The 13,835-nt window shown below is 44.1% G+C and overlaps 1 protein-coding gene across 4 annotated transcripts in view; it reads right to left on the bottom strand.

The window, feature by feature from the left end:
* DENND5A (DENN domain containing 5A) overlaps window positions 1-13,835 on the bottom strand; it is a 349,938-nt gene that overhangs the window by 255,724 nt on the left and 80,379 nt on the right. For all 4 annotated transcript variants that reach the window (XM_078680968.1, XM_078680967.1, XM_078680969.1 and 1 more), the window contains one exon: window positions 13,171-13,488. In XM_078680968.1, the coding sequence (XP_078537094.1) occupies window positions 13,171-13,488 (318 nt within the window). The remainder of the gene's footprint in view (window positions 1-13,170; window positions 13,489-13,835) is intronic.

The raw sequence follows: 13,835 nt of genomic DNA, 5'->3' as shown, positions 1-13,835 counted from the left end.
CCTGGCCATCCGTATGATGTAACCAAAGTAACTGCAAATGGTGCCCTATATTAATAGTTCTTTTAACTCTCAAGGGCAAATTATTTTTTAGTAGTATCAGCAGTCCTCCCTTTGCTCTACCAGAAGGGGATGGGGTTGCGGGCATATTATATGAGGTAAACCTGTCAAAATGAACCTTAACGGTACTCCAAGTTTCCTGCAGGCACACTATATCATGTGAATTAATAAACTCCTTCCATCCTAACATTTCGTTCTTTCTTGCAATTCCAGTTATATTCCAAGTGACAATAGTATATCCCTCAACAAAGGGGGTTCTTTAATGATATACAGGTAGATCAATTCCTGTGCTAGCAGGAGCACTGGCAGCAACTTCACTAAAATCCTCACTACAATCTTCTAACAATACAGGGGGGATTGTGTTCACTGCTGTTCCATGCCCAATACTCCCATCTAGTTTAGCCCCCATTTTTGCGACTCCACTCTCTCCTTGATGGACAGTTTCATTATTGACACTTGGTAAATGTTTAGGCATGGTAAAACATCAGAGTCCTTATTAGACCTACTTCTTAATGAAAACCCTTGGTCCAGCAGCCTAATATCTCCGTCCTCCCCCGGGGTAGACAAGCTGTATCCAGTCAATCATTAGTATCTAGTATGCTTAAAATATGGAATCTGTTGGATGTAGGTAAAGCAGGGTATAACTGTGGATTAACTACAGTATTAAATCTACATGTTTTTTGGCCCGTGCCCCCATTCGATAGATGACTTAAGTGTCTATAAAAGAAACCAAGGGGATAGAGTGAGGCAATACGATCTGTATGCGGTACAGTGGCTGCTCTTTCGAGGGAGGTTCGTGCCAAGGTGGGATTCTTAAAGTTGATAATTATACAGTCCCCTCTTAGAGTCTTTCTTGAGGGCCCGATCCAGTTCACCCTTCTGGTCAGGATTACCTGGTCAGCATGACCCACTGGAAAATCACAATTTTGGTGCAACCAGTGCACCACTTTATTTTTTAAGGTACCATAACTTTCTTTTTTGTCCCGTCTCTAGTGGTGGGACATTAACCAGAACTGCCACGTATGGACTGCATTCAGGCGGTAAATTAATCGGTGTGTCTACTGACCCTACTTGTGTTTCCCCCTCCTTAAATTTATTGGGGGCATGTATTAAATTTTTATTTACAGCTATATCCTCTCTATCAGGGCGTAGATATCTATTTTGTGACCCTGTTTGTCTATCACCTGTTACAGTCGAATTATTAGCAATCATTGATGTCAGGTTAGTGGTTCCTTGACCAACACCACTCCTAGTAGGGCTGTGTGGGTTGCTTGTAATACTAGCAGTTGTATTTGCTTTAACTACAGTATTTGTGTGTCATTTGCCTTCGTCCTTATGGATCCGCTAACATCTTTTAAAATATTGCTAAGTTTAATAACCTCTCCATTTAGTTTATTTATTTTATCAACCAATGGTTTGATGGTTAATTCCATATTTTGTGTTATAATGGTTACGATGTAATTAACTTGCTCATCGGATATCGGATATGAAACAGGGTTTGTCTCAGGTGCCTTACATATGAGACTAGAAGGTGGCCCTTTTTTAGTTTTACCAATATTTCCTGGTTTAATTTGGTCTTTCCTACAATTCCTTTTCCTTTTTTGGGTAGGAGATCCACTAGGTAGTGGCGATCGGGGGACCTCAATTTGCAAAGATAGTTCCATACTCACAGAAGGGATAGGTTCTTGAACATTATTCGTGGTGACCTCTACCTCCGGGACATGTATGTTCTCTAAGCCAGTGCCCACTCCTAGAGAAAGGCGGCGCTCCGCCCTATTGATTTCAACGTTAATGAGATGAAGGACTCTTTTTTTCAGCATGAGAAACACTCAAGAGATTCCATTTAAAGCAGTTTTTTTAAATCTCAGTTTAATCCGGAGAAACTACCAGATTTTGTATCAGTGAACATGGGGTCAGGACTACTCACCTTCCCCTGCTAAACTTTGTATGTTCTTGTTCTAGGCACCTCCTCTGCAATATGCCCCAAGGTTGTTCTTCTATTCATTAACGTTATGATGTTAGCAATTGTGTACCATTTATAGCGCTTACAACCATTTCCTTGACATCAGAGTGCAGTCTCAAACAAGGCACTACTTTGTGCACAACTGAGAAAGTCAACAATCGATTGTGTTTGATGCCTATTGGTGTTTATAGTGAGAGGTTAATAGAGAGTATGTTTTTGTTTCATTTAGCCAAGAAGGGGTCTCTAACCTTTGCTTTAATAAAAGCTACTTATGGTTATTGACAATCATGAGCTAGTAAGATTATTATTATTATAAAGGGACCACATCAAACTAGATTACATTAGTGGCCACTAACCCTGGGCGAAGCACTACGCTACACTCGCGGAGTTTGCGAAGTTTTCGCAACTTCACACTACGCGAGCTGCACGTAGCACAGTGCGAACATGCGTAGTGCAGCGTAGCGTAGTGCAGCGGTCATTTTTTGCTTGTTCGCGGTCCTGAACGTCATGTTCGCGACCGCGAGCGTGCAAAATGACATCCCGGCGAGATTCTCAACGCGAGGAGGTCAGGTTTCTCATTGTGAGTGGTTGCGCATGCTCGCGACCGCTCTCAATGAGAAACTACCTGTTCGTGTTGAGAAAGCTGCCGCTCGAGTAATAATCTACTCGAGCAGCAGAAAACTACAGCTCGCACTGTGCAAGATGCCGTTTTCAATGCTTGCACAGTGCCGGATGCTTGTCCACACTGTGCAATCATTGAAAACGCATCTTGCACAGTGCGAACAAGCTACCACGCAGCTTGCATAGTGCTACGTGAAGTTCGCGTAGTGCGAAGTGCACTTCGCGTAGCTTCGCGTAGTGCTACTACGTGAACTACGCCCAGGGTTAGTGGCCACCCAGTGCAGGATTACCACCAGTGATCACCGGAGTGCATCACATAGGGTTGCCTACATAGATAACACAAGTCAAAGCCAGCTTTATTTGATTATAAAAATCATACAAGCACACATAAATATATACATCAAACCTTGAATTTATAATAAAAAGCCACAATGTAAGCAAATATAACACACATTTTAAAAATAATATAAGTTGTTATAAAATCTAACAGAGAGGGTATTGCCAATGTTAATCGCGTAATTAATCATATTCATATACCAGATTTTCATACATGATAGGGGTCTTCCTAATTTGTACAGCACTGCTCATAAAAAGAGTGACCCCCAATTGAATCAGTATTGAGGAGACAAAGGAGAAAGATCCCGATACAATAGAGTAGAGTAGGACTTATTAAACCCTCATTTGTTTATCGAATTTATGTACACCTTGTCTGATTTATTAGTAGTATGTTCGTATTGTTTATAATGTGTTTTGTCTAGCACGAGTCAATCAGTTTTTTCATGTGTGGGTCATATTAGTTGTTTTCACCTATGTTAATTGATGGCTGTGCTTCCATTTAATGCCTGGTTCAAGCATAGTAAATTCATATGAGATCTAGTGAATGTATATGAAATACAAAGACATTTTGATACCAATTTCACTAGTTGCATTTTGTGAATCTTGAGATGGAAAAACAATAGATTAATGAGTAAAAAATAGTATAAAGTAATTCATGGTCATTAATTGAATAGACTTGGAGGGATGAGTAGGTGACCTCCAGGTTTGAAAAATCTGAGAATCTATGGTCTGAGAGGCACCCACCAGATAAAATAAAAAGACTGACAACATGACAAATATAATCAGTCTCGAGACTACGTAACAAATCCTAGGCTTCCTGATGCATTTTAAAAACCACAGAATAGTATAAAGTGCAATGAGGTTTGGGCTGACATTCCATCACAAGAACATCTAGGGAGTTTATACGACCAAGCATCTCTTTAAGGGATTGCTATCAAATGGGATGCAATACCCAAACGAAACTTGGTAAGATAAAATCTTTTCTGTGTATCTTTAAGCATGACTAGGTAACCATGCAATCCGCTTTGTAACGGCCCTTCCAGGTAATAGGCAACTGAGGTTTTCTGTGTTTCTTTAAATTCTCTCTTGCCTGTGCGTTTACAAATAAAGGTAGTTTTTAGTTCTTTCTTGCCAAACGGTAAGATGTTTGCTGGATTCTTAATCTGCAAATCTGCGTCGAGTTCCTTTAAAAGTCTATTTACATAAATTAACCAAGGGATTTTTTTATAGTGATCCAGGGCCTAACAGTCATTTATTACATCTCTAGTAAACTTCAGACCAGGTTTGACCCAATTGGTATGCCATCCAGTAAATACAGACAAATCAATTTTATCCCCCACATACATTACATCTAGTTCCCTGTGGGTAATAAAAATCAAGGGTGAGCAGGGTACTGCTAGGAGTCTGGCTCAAAATTATGTTGTGTTTGCAGAATATATTGTTCCCTCGCCCCCCAGAGAATTGCACCATATACAGTTGAGGGAATACATTTACTTCGAAAGAGATGTAACATCTCTCTAATTGGTTTGTTGCCAACTTTGTTGACATCCCTAAACAAAGCCTCTGTTGATCTAACAAAACGAGTCTTTGCTAATTCTAAATGCCGGGTCCAAGAGCCAATACTGGCGAACCGTACAACTAAGTAAGAAAAGAATGCTTCTACATAGGTAATACATAGAAGCCATAGTATTCACTGCATGATCTATCACTCATTACTTTACTTTAAGAAATCTTTATTTGGCCATGCATTACCATAAAAAAAAGCAAATACAGTTAAATATGCATTCTTCGACATGGAATAAAACAATACAATAGATAAAATAGAAAATTTGGTGCAGCATAAGATACAGTTACAATAAAAAGCAATAACAACATTTCCCATTAACACAGCATTACCCGTCGGGGAAAGCTGAACAGCAGCAAGGTAAGAGAAGGTGGTATTGAAAACCTATGTCTAAAGCAGCTATCAAACATATAACAGCAATCATGATGCACACAATAAGTGTGGAGTGCTTCGTAGAACATACGAAGCTGGACAGGGGGCGCTCCCGCTCCCGGAAAAGCAGGGAGGGGTGGAGTCATGTCTGAATCAGGCACCGGACACAGAGCCTTCAGAGCGACAATGTTCCAGGTCCCGCCTCACACCAGCTGACTGACGGGGAGGAGGCGAAGAGCAACAGTGCTTCTTCATCTTCTTCCTGTGCTTTGACTTACCCGAAGAGTACAAAGACTTGGACGAGGTGTGGTGACTCCGCGAACTTTACTCAAGACCTTCCCCTCGAGGGAGACCGGGAGCGATGCAGAGCCAACTGTTGGGCCTCCAAAAGCTTTCGCGACAACTCCCGCAAAGACTTTGGATTCATGGCCCGACAGTCGGAGCACGACTTTGGGTCGTAGTCACGCACCAGGCACCATAGGCACACAAGGTGAGTATCCGTCACGGACATCAGCTTGTGAAAGGAGTCGCTAGGCTTGAAGCCGGTCTCACGATGGGCATCCCTCGTGCACCAGGAGTCGATAGACTCAAAAAGAGGTCAACAAAAGTCAGAAAAAGTTTAGTCAGAAAATGACTAAGGGGGAAGCTCTCTCTGGATCTGCGCTAGGCTGGCGCGGAAAAAGAAAGAACTGACGTCAGCGATCAGGGTGGCGTCTAAGTAGGCACCGCGACATCATCCGGGCGACCATGACACCGATGACGAACGTGAAGTCGACCAACGCCACCTATCGACTACCAGGGGTACTGCTGAGAAAAAATTCTGCGGATCCAGTCTGATGCCTGGGGGTAATAAGGTAAGGAATCTATAACAAATAGTCTCTTTCAGATGCCAGCTGAACGTAGCCAAGCATGGAAACAAATGGCAACTCTGGTGCCTAAAGCCCGTTGACTGAGTCGGTGGTGTCCAAGCCACAACGAATTGTGAACTTGGCCACATCACAACCATTCTGAATGGCCTGGTACAGAACAGGGTGAATATCCTAAGGAACACCTGGTGGGACTTGTGCTACCAAGTCTCAGAGGGCATGAGTTTAGTGGCCTAGCAAGCAGAAAGCTGTAATGGACTGTAGAGCAAAACTGGAATATAAGGAGTGGTGTTTACTGAATTCTTCCACTCGCTTCAATTCCCTATTAGGGGGACTGGTAGGAAGAATTGTTGGAGCTGGACCACTGGGGAGGCCTGCACTACGAAGCTCTAGGAAGAAGGGTGCTGCAACAAGAAGTTCGGGTCAGAGGGCACCAGGAGCAGAGCGATGGCATCTGGCAATTTGCCAGTTAACTGGAAGGCCGGAAAAAGGTTTAGCCCAAGCGCATAATAAGGTATCTCTCAAGACTTTATTTAAAGGTAAGAGAGACTGAGAAGTAGTCTGTCCAGGCTTCAGGATGCCTATCAGAGTGTTGGACTTCACCCCCGTAGTCGGGAAATGAAGGTCAATGACTTCAGTTGCCCTATGCATAACCATGGCATGAGATGCAGATTCGTCCGTGTCTGGACAAGGAGGGGTTGAAAAGAGCTGACTCCAGGGAGGTGTCCAGCCACTAGCATTTTGCAAGTCCCCATCCCAAAAAGAGGATGTACAGGTAGTTGGCTGCCTTGTGGAAAGGCGAGTGCAGAAACCTCAATTGGATTCAGTTGGGGCGTCAGTCAAATTCGGACCAGTGTCAGAAATGGCAATCAGGGCCACCCGGCGTCAATGTCCCCAGGCCTTAATTGGGTATGGGCACTGAGGGCGGCATTGGTACTGAAGTCGAGGGTGGAACAGTGGTGGCTGGTGACATTTGAAAGTGGTGCGGTGTAAAAGTTCTGCATGAGTGCCCTGTGGCAAGCGAGCCTGACTGTCATAAGGGGGGTTCTAAAGGGTTCTCCCCGAGAAAAGTTTGAAAAAAAGAGTGGTTATATGGTGCATTTTCAAGCAAATTTGGGAAATGTTTAAACAATGTGGCCAGGGCTAATATGGTTTCCTGTCCTGGCATGTTTCAGTTGACCATTTAAAAATGTTTTCACCTGGACCATGCTGATGACATGCAATGGGCCAAGTAATAAACTGCTATTAGGAGGAATCTACTTGCGTCTTGGAATGAGCAGTAGGTGCTTACTGGCTGCAGGGAGGATGTTTCCTTAACCTGTCGGATTGAAATTCTGTTTTTTTTCAGAGGACATTTTAGTTCACTATTCAAACGTCACGTGCCACAACTGGATCCAGTTAAAACCATTTGGAACTTTGAAGAGATCAACTGGAATTACCTCCATGGATCTTAACTTTGTACATAGATTCATTTAGATTCTGCTGTCCTTAGGGTCAGAGATGCTGCTTGCAGTCCGTATGAGAATCACTGCACGCGTTCTGATCATGAACACAAAAGACCTTGTTTATAGGTTCCTTAAAGACTCACCTGCGCTAGGAGCAATGGAAAAGCTCAGCTGTAATTTGAGTCTCCTTGATAGAGGACATTGTCTTACCTTCAGAAGGAAGTGGAGCGGGAAAGTCAGGCCTGGATATAATGGAGCCGAGCCTGTGACAGTGCTGCAACCTTGCCACCGGAATGAATGCATCAGAAGCACCCTCAGAGATAAAGAGCAACTTCCAGACACCGAGCATTACCATTTGTGCAGTGCAGTGGACCGGCATTTGTGGGACATCCGCAGAAATGTGCTTTTGAACTAACAAGGTGTACGTTTGCACACAAGCACGTTTTTGTGCCGGTGTAGTGATGGCTGCATGTGTACGTGTACATTTGTTTTTAAAAAGGTATGTTTGCAGTGAATATACAACACCGCCTGCTTCAAAGTTCTGTTCTGGCAGCTGTTCCCGCCTAATTTACTCTTTTAAATTAAATAATTAATTGAAACAGGGGCAGATATTAAATTAATAACAAGCTGCAGGTTTCTTGAAAGCTGCTTACAACTGTCTGACAACTGACTCCGTTGTAAATCGCTTACCCATAACAATCAACAATGACAATTATATACAAAACGTTTGCCTGTTTGCATTACAACATACTTGTATTCACTATTAACAACAGTGTTGTTTTCGACTAATTATAAGGGGATAATTTGTACTGGTAACAGTGCTCTTTTGAAATACAGATATTGCCTAGCGTCATTACCAAGTACTCGTTATAATGTGTATAATGTGCCTGTATCCTCATGTCCATGAAATGTCACATGTGTATTCTAGAGCCCCTGCTGTGACTAGGTGTCTGTCTGCATACTCCACCAATTCACAGATGTGAAGAATTGCTGGGTCCTGCCGGGATTCTGGGTCCGGTACATGAATACCTGCCATTGCAATTATAAGCACTTACCACCCCTGACGAGGCGTCGCTGTCATGAGAGTGTCAGAATGTCTTTTCACGGTCTAGTTCTATGTGTGTCAGAGTGTATCACAGTCTTTCTCCATGGTAAGACTGTCCCATTGTGTTTCGCAGTCTGTCTCTATCTGTCGGAGGGTGTCTTGCAGTCTGAGCCTCTGTGTGTAGACGGGATGGGCAGACATACTGAGAAATGCAATTTAAGGTCCTTTCTTTTTCCATCCACCAGTCAAGAGCCAGCACAACCAACACTCCCACTTATCCTACAGACAATATCACTATCTGAGGTGCTTCTAGGCACACCCAGGACACCTCAGACTGCAGACTAAGAAAGGTAAACAAGAAAATACAAAGCAGCAGACCTTCCCCATCTATGCACCAGGATCTGGGACAGCATCCTTCTTTCCATCAGGACCGCCCCAAGGATGATCCAGTTCAGGAAAGAATTGAAGACTCATCTCTAAAGAACACTACATCACAATGCATTAACCAACCACAACCCAGCTACCTCTCCCGTTAGTCGTTGTCTTTCAGCCTGCACAGCACTCTGTTGCCTTTTGACTCTTTTGACTTTTGTGTTATAGAAATACCATGTACATACATACAATGGCGTTCCTGAAAGGAAACTGTATGCCTCATTATCGATATTAACACTCACTACAATACCAAACTACAGAAACTGAACTGAACTGACTTTTGTTTATTAAAACCCTTCCAACACCGAGCTTACTAACTTTGGAGTGAAACCTTTCACCTGTATTTTATAATAGGCAGTAGGGACATTAACACACCAAAATACTGTGGGAATAACCCTCAGGTTATATAAATGTCTACAGCGGAAATGTTAACCCTCTAAACTGTGGTCAGAACCAGAAATGTTTAAATTAAAGATATAATTCTGTGCCAGGCAGATTTGTCATCAACTCACTGAGCTATCTTGTGATTGCTTCCTACAGGCTGGCACTTATCTATAAAGGAAACACATTAACACACAGTGAGCTAACTTACTGGAATTGGAACTAATGACCTGCAGGTTGCACCCAAAGTTCTGTATCAGACAAATTAATAAAATGCTTGTTATTGGTATTTCAAACTGCAGCCTGCAGGCCACACACAGATCTCTGCAGCAAATGCATTATGGCCAGGATTATGTATTTATTTATTTGCAATTTTATATAGTGCGGACATGGCCCAAGGGCATCAGAGTGCTTTTCAACAAGCAGAATATAAGGGTTAACGATTACTTCAGTGTATGTGTGTCCTGGGGTAACCACAAGAAACAGCTACAGCAATTGGGCAGAGGGAATACACATTTACAGCATCAATTTAGTTGGTGGGGTCAACTAACAAAGCAGGTCAGATCGCTGTGGAGCGAGTACATAAGTCTGGTTGAATGTGAATTAACCAAGATGTCTGTCAAAAAGGAAGAGCTTGTGGTCCTCTTAGACGAAGGGAGGAAAACAAAGAGTTCCAGATTCAAGCAGCACTTCCAGAGAAAGACTGGTGTATGTATCATTCTCGACTGAAGGCGAGAGGTTCAAGTAGCATGGATTGGGCATTTATGGAACTCCTATTTTCTCTGGACGGGAATTTCAGCTTCTAGTTAAGGAAGGAGGGTGAGGCGGAGAGCAGCGCTCTGTGCGTAATGCAAGCAATTCTGAATTGGGCCAGCTCTTCAATAGGGAGCCAGTGGCGGCTTAGCAGGGCCGGGGAAACGTGATCAAATCGACTGAGACCTAAAACGAAGCGTGCTGTAGCATGCAGAGTTGCTCTCATTCGGCCTGCTGTGTTCCAGGGAGCAGCAATCGCCTCTCACATCGCAGACTGTGCCAGAGGCAGGGAGATTTAGGGGCTATGCAGGATGCAGACTGTGTGTTGGGTGCAGGAAACACCAGGAGCCCTGCAGGACGCAGGCTGTACGCAAGGGGTCTTATAGGATGGTGGCTCCGTGCAGCGAGCTGCAGGAGCCCTGCAGGTGCATGCTGTATGCGAGGGGTCTTACAGGAAGGTGGCTCCGTGCAGCGAGCTGCAGGAGCCCTGCAGGTGCATGCTGTATGCGAGGGGTCTTACAGGAAGGTGGCTCCATGCAGCGAGCTGCAGGAGCCCTGCAGGTGCATGCTGTATGCAAGGGGTCTTACAGGAAGGTGGCTCCGTGCAGCGAGCTGCAGGAGCCCTGCAGGTGCATGCTGTATGCAAGGGGCCCTCTGAAGTCTTACAAGGTGCTGGTTATGTGAAGGGTGCAGCAGGATTCCTGCAGGGTGCAGGCTGGTGCAGGTAGCAAAAGTACTTCATGATGTAGCACGTATGCAGGGCATAAGGAGCTGAAGTAATCCTGCAGGATGAATGGAGCAGAAATCCTTCAGGATTCAGTCTGTATGCGGAGCACAGGGAGATGCAGGATTCCAGTGGAATACAGGAGCGGAGTGAGCACGGGCTGCAGAGGGCAGAGAGGATACAGGCCAGTGAGGGAGCTAGTCACTCTCAAGGCTTCCAGCCTTGAGCATTGAAGCTGTCTCCATCCTAAAAAGATTTCCTGAATAGGGGCTGTCTGTGCCATGCACGCGACTGACTCTTCTATAATGCACGGCTTCACCTTTGTACAGCTTTGAGCAGGTGATGTTTCCGTGGCACCAGGTATTGGTCAAAGCTGCAGGAATATCTGAAGACGCAAAACGGGATCAGCTCTTGTCACCCGCACTCCCCTTCCAAGTGTGTTAGAAGTGGTGACTGCCTCCGCTGTCGCCCTGCAGAATCACGACAGGTGACAGCTTGCAGTCCAGCAATATAACTTCCTTGTCACCTTTAAAGCACCTAGAGACAGACCTGCACTCTTCACCCGCTGTGAGACAGTCTGCTTTACTCTTCCCTCGCAGAGCACTGTGACAGCCTAGCAGCGTCTCTCAGCCAGTCCAAACGCTGCTCCCTGCTCCCTTGCTGTTACACAGCATGAGAACAGCGCTAGGATTGGCTTGGGCAGGCAAACTCACCGCTCATTAGGAAACAGCTGCTGCGGCTTTGATCAACCCCCACTCACTAATGTGCAAGTGGAGAGAGGCCACTAGTGCGCATGTCAGGCTGGCCAGAGAGGCAACCGTTCAACCTGACATGCACACTTTGTGGCCTAGTTCGCGCATTGCTACCCATGTGTGTCTATCACATTGAAGTCCCATCACCTACAGAACTGCCGCTGCACCCGCATCTGAAGGCTGACTGACATAAATTGGAATAAAACTGCTGAATTAAATTCTTAGAAGTATGTACTTACTGTCAATACTATGTAGTGTACATTCACAAGTAATAGAGGGGACTGGGGGGCAAAATATCAGTGGGTCAATGCCATAAAGCAGGAACCGCCCCTGGGGTGGAAGCGACTCTGAGGGTCCAGCTTGCTCTGAAGGTGAACCTGCCGATGATAATCCAGGTGGCAGGCCTCTCAGCTCCGTCAGGCCCGAAGGGGCACCAAAGGGTGTCGATAGAGATCCGAAGAATTGGCGAATAGCTATGAGAAACTCTTTGATTTGGCGCGCGGAGGCTGAAGGCCCCAGAAACTCGGGTTGTACAGGAACAAGCTGTGAATTAGACTCCAAAGTTGGCTGACTTCGGGCGCCAGAGCAAACATTTGGCGCCACCCACACACTTCATCAGGAGAGTGGGAACAGCATGAAGGCACAGAACTTTGCTTCAAATTCTCAAGTTTATTGAGTTCACCTTTGGATTTGTAGCACAATGAAGACCAGTCTCAAGAGTCGCTGTGTTGACTCTGGGAATGGGAGCTGGACTGGGAACGAGCTTTCCACTTGGAGCAGTACCTTGAGTGGTCCCGACGCTGCGTCTTCTTGTGCTTGGTGACATACAGTTTTGCCTTGCGTACCCTGATGACCTTCAGGTTCATCAATGCAACTACACTGCAGGTCTTGGAGTCGTGGCTAGGCCTCAGTCACCATAGGCACACCTGGTGGGGATCTGTCACGGACATCTGTTTGCAAATATCCTAAGTCGTTTTAGAGGGTGAAATCCCTTGCACACTGTTGAAAATTTGAAAGAAAATATCTGACAAAAAGCAGTCTCTGAGAGATGAGAGAATCTGTGTCTAGAGGCACAGAAAGAAAGGAACTAAGGTCAGTACATGGGAGTGGTGCCTTTATAGGTCCCATACGTCACTTCCGGAGCAGAACAGTGACAGTGCAGAGCCACACAGCACCACCTTTTGGCGTACAGAGGTACTATGAAAAAGGTTTTCAGATCCAGTCTGACGCCTGGGGAATATTTAAAAGGTGAGGAATCTGCAGGTTGAAGTCTCTAGCAGAAATTGTTTTTCCTGTAAAATACATAGTCTTGGCTCTAAACATGCTCATGCAGCTTGCTGCAGAGTATTGAGGTTAGACAATCTGGCAGCCCGCTGATTGATCTGTTGGCGATTCTGAGAGTTAGGACCAAGCCTTGGAACATATCAAAAGAGTTAAACAGTATCACAGTGCCTCAAGCTGCAAGGGATTATGGAATACGGATTTGTTATAGCAGAAAGGTGAGCGTGAAATCATAGTTTTAAGTAATTGGTAATGACCCTCAGAAATCATCAGCCAACAAACCTGTGAAGAATGGCACTATATATAACAAAGAGACCTGACATATTTCCCTAGCACATATAAATATATGGTTATGACTACAGCTTAAGCAGCAGTAAAATATTGACAGTATCAGCTACATACAGCAGCTCATATAATGAGAATGATTAAAGAAAGAAAGTGAAGATGCGCTTTTAGTTGAAAGCTTGACATTTCAACACAATTCAAGTATAGTAATGAGGTTATGCAATTGCGTAGTGACAGTAGAATACGACAAAGATTTAGAAAGGTCAGAGGTAGTAAAACTTAAAACTGCTTACCTTTTCCAAACTTACACCTGTTCTTTTCACAAGAGCTTGAAGGCGTGCTATTGTTTCATTTTCTTTTAGCAGTTCATACGAATTTAATGGTGACCCTGCTATGTTACCATTTTTTTTGTCAGAAACAATATCACATGTCCTGAGACTTTTCAGTTCGGAAGCACTTTCACTACAATGCAGATTTCCCTCTGGAGGTATTCCAGAAGCCATTAGGATCTCTGATATTTCCTGAACAAATTCAAGTTTGTTTGGGAATTGAGGTAAATCTTCAGGTAACTCAATAAAATGGTTGTCAATGTCTACAAAACATAAATTTGCCTGTAAACAAAAGAAACATGGCTTAGTATGTACAAATTAATGACTGAATGTTTGAGACAGTTGCAATTATGAATATTAACAAAAGGAAATAGCAAATAAAAACACTTAGGTAATGCAAATCTTTGTTTGTAGAAAATAGATCAGTTAAGAGGCAAACCAAAATGTGTGGGCGGTCACAAACCCACCCTTCAAAAAAATGTATTTGCATGTCTAAAACAATGTCTTTATGTCACCCATACACAGACATCTATAGTACCAGTGAATCACTGAGTCCATGATTTCCCTCTCAATGGATCTATTCTTATCAGTCAATCTATTCTGTTCACGCTAGCAATAAGCCCAAATTC

This window comes from Lissotriton helveticus, chromosome 3_1, assembly GCF_964261635.1.
Source record: "Lissotriton helveticus chromosome 3_1, aLisHel1.1, whole genome shotgun sequence".
Taxonomy (NCBI): Eukaryota; Metazoa; Chordata; class Amphibia; order Caudata; family Salamandridae; genus Lissotriton; species Lissotriton helveticus.
This window is presented reverse-complemented; position numbering and strand designations above follow the sequence as displayed.